This window comes from Bos indicus x Bos taurus, chromosome 15, assembly GCF_003369695.1.
Source record: "Bos indicus x Bos taurus breed Angus x Brahman F1 hybrid chromosome 15, Bos_hybrid_MaternalHap_v2.0, whole genome shotgun sequence".
Taxonomy (NCBI): Eukaryota; Metazoa; Chordata; class Mammalia; order Artiodactyla; family Bovidae; genus Bos; species Bos indicus x Bos taurus.
The window spans coordinates 33,060,285-33,068,456 of NC_040090.1; the positions used below are offsets into that span (position 1 = coordinate 33,060,285).

General features: G+C 43.3%; 1 protein-coding gene and 1 non-coding gene across 2 annotated transcripts; both read right to left on the bottom strand.

The window, feature by feature from the left end:
• Positions 1 to 5,632: 5,632 nt before the first annotated feature.
• Positions 5,633 to 6,616, bottom strand: LOC113905637 (olfactory receptor 52K1-like). Its single transcript, XM_027563194.1, has one exon. It carries the CDS (start codon positions 6,614 to 6,616, stop codon positions 5,633 to 5,635), a length of 984 nt encoding a protein of 327 aa, XP_027418995.1.
• Positions 6,617 to 7,246: 630 nt separating this feature from the next.
• TRNAG-CCC lies at positions 7,247 to 7,319 on the bottom strand. Its single transcript has one exon. It is a non-coding gene; the product is annotated as a tRNA-Gly (tRNA).
• Positions 7,320 to 8,172: the final 853 nt, after the last annotated feature.

Genomic DNA, 8,172 nt, shown 5'->3' on the forward strand with positions numbered 1-8,172 from the left:
CAGATAAGTAAGTAGTTTATATTTAAATTTTTCAATCCATTATTTTTCTCACGGTATATTGCTTTGTTGATTTCTTTCTCTATACTATACTTAAAAAAATTAAAAAACACATAAAAACCCAGTACTCACTCTGACTTCAGAGGCCTGTATTCATACCAGCTCTGCTGTGCTGCACCTAACTGGCTAGTCCTACCTTGTACTGTTCTTTCCCATTAGGAGAAGGGACTAAATGCACTGGAAATAGTTGGAATATATAATAGTAAATGATTAGTTTTTTAGATGGAGGCTGTAGAGGTACTTCATTTTCTAAGACATAGGACACATGGCTTACTTTTATCCTTCTTCTGTGGAAGATTCCAAGTCTAGCTGTAGATGTGAAATAGTTCTCAATCTACAACAATGATCTTGCTCCCAATCTAACACAGCCGGGTGTGACTTCAGTGCCTTTGAAAATGATGAAGCACACGGTATACAACTACCATGCCACGTTCAGCCAAATTATCACTGTCCTTTTGCAATATCTCTGTGGAAACTCTAATTTAGCTTAAGAAATCAAGTCTCTTTAACTGAAATATTGTTGCTTTTTGCATTTAAAAAACCCTGAAAATACATCTGTGGGTGTTTAGTCGCCAAGTCATGTCCGACTCTTGCCACCCCATGGACTGCAGCCCTCCAGTCTCCTCTGTCCATGGGATTTTCCAGGGAAGAATACTGGAGTGGGTTGCCATTTCCTTCTCCAGGGGATCTTCCAGACTCAGAACCTGAACCCCAGACTCCTGCATGGCAAGCGGATTCCAGCATTGCAAACAAATTTGTTACGGACTGAGCTACGAGGGGAAGCCCAATATACATTTAGTTTCTGTTTTAAATTCATGCGCTAGAGTGAGGCATTTCATTCTGCCTTAAATCATAAATGACTAACATTTGAATTCTGAAATAGTGTGGACAAATACCTTTTCATATGCTTATTTTCTGAAGTGACTGTCTTTTATCTATCTATGTTACCTTCTGATAAACTAAATTATCTGTCTTTTTCTTACTGATTTGTAGTTATTCTTTGTATTTTCTGGATACTAGTTCTTTGTTGGATAAAGTATTATAAGTATCTTTCCCAAATCTGTGGCTTGCTTTTTCACTTGCTTATGGCATCCATCTTTTGATTGAGACTGTGTCTAGTACATTGGATACCTTTGTACAATTTATAAAAATGCTCCCTTTCTGATGGCTTGGTAAGTGTAATGTGGGCTGAATTTCAGCTTTCACTTGCTTCTGTCAGATGTCTTTGTGCAGATCACCTATATAATGCATTACATAACAGTGGCAGCTCTGCTTTTGATTATCCAAAATTCTAAATTTTAATGTAGTCAAATTTACCACTTCTTTCCTTTATGTAGTCAAGTTTGTATTACTTTTTTCTTTCTTTTATAAAAAGTTGGTACTTGTGTCCTACTTAGAAAGACTTCCATTACTCCAATGTTGTGATGATATATTTCTTTATCTTATAAAACTTTATGGTTTGGATTTTTAACATTTAGATGTACCTTTTGTTTAATGTTTCCAATAAATAATTAAGTGTCATGTAGGAAATGGCAACCTGCTCTAGTATTCTTGCCTGGGAAATCCCGTGGAGAGTCGCTAAGTTGTGTCCGACTCTTTGCAACCTGATAGATCGAAGCACACCAAGCTTCCCTGTTCTTCACTATCTCCTGAAATTTGCTCAAACTCATGTCCATTGAGTCAGTGATGCCATCCAACCATCTCATCCTCTGTCACCCTCTTCTCCTCCTGCCCTCAATCTTTCCCAGCACCAGGGTCTTTTCCAATGAGTTGGCTCTTCACGTCAGGTGGCCAAAGTATTGGAACTTCAGCTTCAGCATAAGTCCTTCCAATGCATTCTTGCCTGGAGAATTCCATGGACAGAGGAGCCTGGCGGGCTACAGTCCATGAGGTCACAAGGAGTCGGACATGACTGAGTGACTAACACACAGGTAGATGTTAGGCAATTTGATACCGTAAAGATGGAACCGAGAGAGAGATAAAATGCCGAGGGACTGCTTTGGTGAAAGAAAGTGAAAGTGAAGTCGCTCAGTCATGTCCAACTCTTTGTGACTCCGTGGACTGTAGCCTACCAGGCTCCTCAGTCCATGGGATTTTCCAGGCAAGAATACTGGAGTGGGTTGCCATTTCTTTCTCCAGGGGATCTTCCCAACCCAGGGATCAAACCCAGGTCTCCTGCACTGTAGGCAGACGCTTTACCGTCTGAGCCACCAGGGACTGCTTTGGTATGTGTCTTCTAATTCTGTGAAAACTTCCTCTTGCCTTTAGAAGAGTAAAGTCTCAAGGAGAGCTCAGAGAGGGCTTTCTGTGCTAATATTTTCTTTTGTATGTCTGCTTTTGTTCTTTGTTCATCACGCTGACCAAGCAGCTCAACCTTCAGGCATAGCTAGGTTTCAAACCGACGTCTCATGGACTCTAACACCCTTGCTCTTTGCCATGTTGAACAATGTCTTGAGGTGCTAGCAGTGAACATGAAGGCAAGGCCTTGAGGGACTCGATGGAGAGGATTAGGACATGTTCTGTCATATTTTGAGGTCATACTGGACGGTTTGGACAGTCATGGGACAGAGCAGTATCTGACCCAGAAAGGAGTAGCCTCCTTGGACCAGAGAGAATTGTGACCCTCTGCCTCCCTTATATTTTCCCTAGGGCTATGATAGCTCACTGAATTTAATCAAGAAACATTTACTGGGCTTCTTTGCAAGCTTGAATGTTTCTGGCAGAGAAGGAGAGTGGTGGAGCAGGACAGTGCTAGTAGCTGGTATTTCCTTAGACCAAGAGTGTCCTGAGGGTGAGGCTATTTCCTCCTGCAGGATAAAGAGCTCAGTTCCTTCGTCTATGTCGAAAGACCACAGCTCCCCCACCAACCCGGGTGCTGCCCTCGTTATGCTTCTTTCTTTGCACACTTAAGCTTGAGAAGGATGACTTCTGTGCTGCTGTACTCTCCTGTTTCCAAGGACACTGTGAACACACCAACACGCTTGCCTATTCTTACCATGTGTTCGCCACTCCAAGTTCTTCCTAAGAAAAATTAAGACATATGCCACTCCCCACCCCCTTTATGGCTGCTATACTCATGACACGTTGTTACTCTGAAACAGAACTGGTGGAAAACTTGGGATATAGGTTGGACTGGTGAAGATGAGAGCAGGTTAGGCCTCCTTTCACTCTTGCTATGTAGGGGCTTCCATCTTCTTTCCAGCCTGCCTGTCTTTCACTGGCCTTTTCTGGAGGGCATTGGGCTCTGTTAGGGGCCTCTTGCTATGTGCTGGGAAACCACCTGTCTCCCAGTCTTTCCAAGGCTCATGATATGGGTAGCAATATCTTGACATAATTAAAAAAAGTAGTTCCCTAATGTTGCTTAAAATGATTGTTTTCCTAATTTTGCATCCCCTTCCTTCTTCATCATTGTTATCCATAACTTTAAGATCCTTTCCCCATTTTCATAAAGGACATTGGCTCAGGCTAACTTTCCTCCTCAACCCTGGCCATTCTCCTGGACTATGGTATGGATCATTCATGAAAATGATCTATCCAGCATCTTTAAGGGTTGTTTGCCTTCTTCAACATCAGTGACATGTTCTCTCTCCAGTCCAGGCTGTGAATACGTGAGCATACCCTAGATCATCAACCATAAATGCACCACCTCTGAAGTCTTCTATTTTAGTAGCTCTCTTTCAAACTGCCTTATTCCTTCCCCTTAACATAACAGTCCCTACTTTTATATCTCATGATGACCTCTAGGCCTGTCATCTTTCTTCCATTGTTCAAAATCCTCCTGTCTCCCCTGCCCTTCACAAGTTGGATGGCAGGCAGCTCAATGGCTCTCTCTCCAGTACTCCTGTCCTGATGTACCCTGCTGAGAGCTGGGTGAAAGCTGTTCCCAGACTGCTAAGTGTTTCTAGAGAAACAGCACAGCTGTGCACTTCTGTACACATCTTTACTCCTTCTCTCTGTATCCAAAGAAGAGGGTTCCTTTTCTCAAGACCCAACTGTCCCTCCTTTAAAGGATCATCCTTTAATTTTCTCTCAACTAGTTCTCCTCTCCCTATGAGGCAGATAATATTATTATCTCCATTTTGCAGACAAGGAAACAAATTCAGAGAGAATTCCAAGATTGTCGCATGGTCCTCCCAAACTGTAAGTGGCTAAGCCAAGAATCAAACCCAGGTCTTTTCCTCTCTCAGTGTCACACTTTTTTTTCTGCTTTGCAAAGTTTACCCACATCCTCTTGACCACCTTCCCTTCTACCTACTGCTGTCTATTCCCCTCCATAAACTTCTGTCTTGATGCACTCAGAATCATGGGAGTTCATTTCTGTCCCCACCATTCTGAGGCATTAACATCAATTGACTAAGGCCTATGCCTCCTCTAAAAGGTAAAGTCCATGAGAGCAAGAACCACATTATGCTCATCATAGTATCTCCAGGAACCAAGGAAGGGAACTGCCCTTGTTAAAGTACTCATCAACTTCCACAATATTACTTAGTCAAATCCTCATTCTCCTTGACCCATTTGAGGACTGAAACCTGCCAACCACTCCAACCTTCTTAAAACAGTCTCCTCCCTTGGCTTTGGTGAGGCCATTCTGTCCTTGTTTTCCTCCTGCCTCTGATTCCTACACACAAATTCAACCTTTAGAAATCCCTTCCATCTCTCTACCTCTCTTCATCCCTGTGTCTGTACTCAGGTCCAGGCTACCATTGTCTCTAGTGTTAAGCCTCCAGGCTTGTCTCCCTCTAATCCACACTCTTCTGTGACTGCAGAGTGACAATTGTGAATCACAAGTGTGGTTTTGCCACTTCCCTGCTTCAGAGTCTTCAGTGGCTGCCTGGAGTAAAAACTCAAACTCCTTATTATGACAGATAAGGCCTTTTATCATCTGGCCTCTATTTATCTGCCTGCCAACCCACCCTCACTTCCCACCAGACCCCCGTGCTCACTCTGTGGGGGCTGCTGTGGAGTTTCTGATCTCTATGCTCTGATTTCTATGCTCATGGTGAGCCTCTGTGGCTCACTATGCTGTTCCTCTGGTCTAGAGTGCCTTTTTTCTTTCCATCTCCTTCCTCTCCAGTGAACACCTTACCTTATCCTTCAAACACAAGCCAGATTCATCTTCTCTGTGAAGTGTTCCATGTCAGTGATTGCCCTTCCTATATATTTCCACAGAATTTTGTTCATAAAGCTATTATTGACCATTACATGCCTTTACAGCGTGCTAGATTGGGACCTCTTTCAGGGGAGAAAACAATTTTTTTCTTTCAAGTGTGTGGCTAACATGATGTATGTGTACTAGATGTCTGGTGAATGAATGAATGAATGAATGAAAACTACATGCAGAAAGAAGGGGAGAAAATTGAGAAACGAGTGACAGAAGCTTATTTTGAAGTTGGTTACTGTGGAACTCTGGATGAATAGCCAGTTTTCAGAATATGTCTAGAAGATTCTCAAAGATGACTGTAGACAGCCAAAACCTACATACAGCAGGGATGGGTCACTTGCACATTTACCTACGTGATAGTGAGAGTGATTAGGGCCTACAAGTCATGGCGAGTCAGGCAGGAAGCTCCCTATGTCAGGGCAGGGGCTGGAGCTTCTCACTGGAGACCTGGTGTTGTGCCCGTTGGAAGGCAGTTGCCAGATGCTGCCTGATTTCCTTGGTCCTGGCCCCATAGATGATGGGATTGAGCAGACATGGAAGCAGCAGGTAGAAGGCACTGAGCAGGTTGTGCACATCCTGGGAGGCAGTGCGGGCCACGCGGTAGACGATGGATGAGGACATGGTGGACGCGTAGACGGTGAAGATGACCAGCAGGTGGGAGCCGCAGGTGTTCAGGGCTTTTGAACGTGCTCTGCCTGATGAAATTCGAAAGGCTGCATGGATGATGCGGGAGTAGGAGGCTCCTAGCAGCAGCATGTCCAGGACTCTGTTGAAGATGCGGACAGTGAGCCCCACAGTCTTGTTTAGGGAGATATCCCCACAGGAAAGCTTCATCAGGGCCATGTGCTCACAGGCAAAGTGGTGGATCACATCTGAGCGGCAGAAACGAACCCTGGAGGCCAGCGCCACCACTGGAGCCACAATGCAAGTGCTCCTGGCAGCTGCCGCCCCCACCAGGCCAGCCAGCAACTGACCTGTCACTATCTCTGGGTAGCGGAGAGGGTAGCAGATGGCGACATAGCGGTCCAGAGCCATAACCAGGAGGATGTTGCAGTCAAAGACAATGAGGAAGTAGATGCAGAACATCTGGACCAGGCAGCGAGCTAGGGAGATGCGGCTGAATCGGGAGGAGAAGCTGAGCAGCATGGCAGGCACTACAGTGGTGGCGGCACAGATGTTGACAGCCAGGAGCAGAGCTATGAGCAGGTACATGGGCTGGTGCAGGCTCCTCTGGGCCACCACCGTGTGGATGACCAGGGCATTGGCAGAGACGATCACCAGGTAGATGCTGAGGAAGGGCAGCACCAGGAGAGCTCGGGACTCCTTCAGCCCCGGGAAGCCCAGCAGGACGAAGCTGGTATAGGACAGGTTGGAGCTGCCGTTGGTCCATGATGACATCTTCCCTGGGGAGTGGGATGGCTCTGGGGAGAAAAGAGGGGCAGGAGGCCTGGTTTCTGCACCCACTAGGGCTTGCCCCAGCTTTCCTAGGTTTTGATCTTCATGAATCTCCAATATCCCTAGAGAAAAAATGACAGACTAAAGCTCATTATTTAATGAGATATGCATCTGTGGATAAATCTTTGCATTTCAAATAAATTCTTCAAGGTAGATTTTAGATGTAGAATTATTGGCATCATATAATATGAACATTTATGAAGGTGCAAGTAGATTTCCAAGAACGTTGTCAGTCTTGTCATTGGTGCTAGTACTAAACTGCCTTGAGTACAAAAATTAATCCTTTGATGGTGAAAATACTATCTCATGTTAACTTGCATGCTGCCTTTTAGTTGTGGCATGTGGGATTCCGTTCCCACATGTGAATTTTCTACTCCTATCTTTTGCCCATGCACTACTAGGGATTGTTTCTCTTAACAGTTTAAAATCATTGTTTCCCCTTTTACCCATTGAAACAGATTTTCCAAATCTTGTTAGTATTGTTTTAAAAATATTTGTTTGTTTATTTATTTAGGTTGTGCTGGGTCTCAGTTGCTGCACATGGTGTCTTTAGTTGCGGCCTGTGGGATTGAGTTCCCTGACCAGGGGTTGAACCTGGGCCATCTGCATTGGGAGTGTAGAGTCTTAGCCACTGGACCACCAGGGAAGTCCCTTGTTAGTATTTTTATCTTATTTATGATATTAAGACTAAGAGTTTTAAATTTATAAAATTAAATCTCTAGACACCTCTTCGTGAGTTCTTTTCTTGGTTTATTAGAATGATTCTCATTCAAAGATCAAAAGATAGTATACTGTATTTTGTTCTTCTTTAAAGCACGGCTTAATTTTTTTAATTAAGTTTTGATACACATGAAATTCACTTTGCTATGTGACATTAAGTCATGATCTAACTTGATATTTTTCTCCCAGGGAGCTAAATAATTGTTCTTGTGTCATTTCCTACACTGCTTTGTGTCACAATCTTTATCCTGGATTAAGTTCTGACATGTGAAGTGGTTGTTTTATAGGTAGTGATAGTCTGTTCTTGTGCCAATGCCATGCTATTTTTTATTTTTAAAATTTATTTATTAATTTAAAAATTGTACCATGCTATTTAAAAAATAAAGCTCTATCGAGATATAATTCACATATGCACATTGACATGTACACATCAATGGTTTTTAGTAAATTCACAGAGTTGTGCAACTATTACCACAATCAACATTGTCATCAGCCCAAATAGAAACCTGGTACCCCTATTTTTCCCCAACCCCCTCAGCCCTATGTAACCCAATCACTAATCTACTTTCTGAGTCAGTGAATGTGCCTACTTTGAACAATTGATATTAATGGAATCATACAACATGTGCTCTTTTATGGCTGTTTTTTCTCACTTAGTATAATGTTTTTAAGGTTCATCCATGCTATAGCATGTATCAGTATGCCATTCTTTTTAAATGGCTGAATAATATTCCATAGTATGGCTATATCACATTTTATTGATCCACTCATCAGCTGAT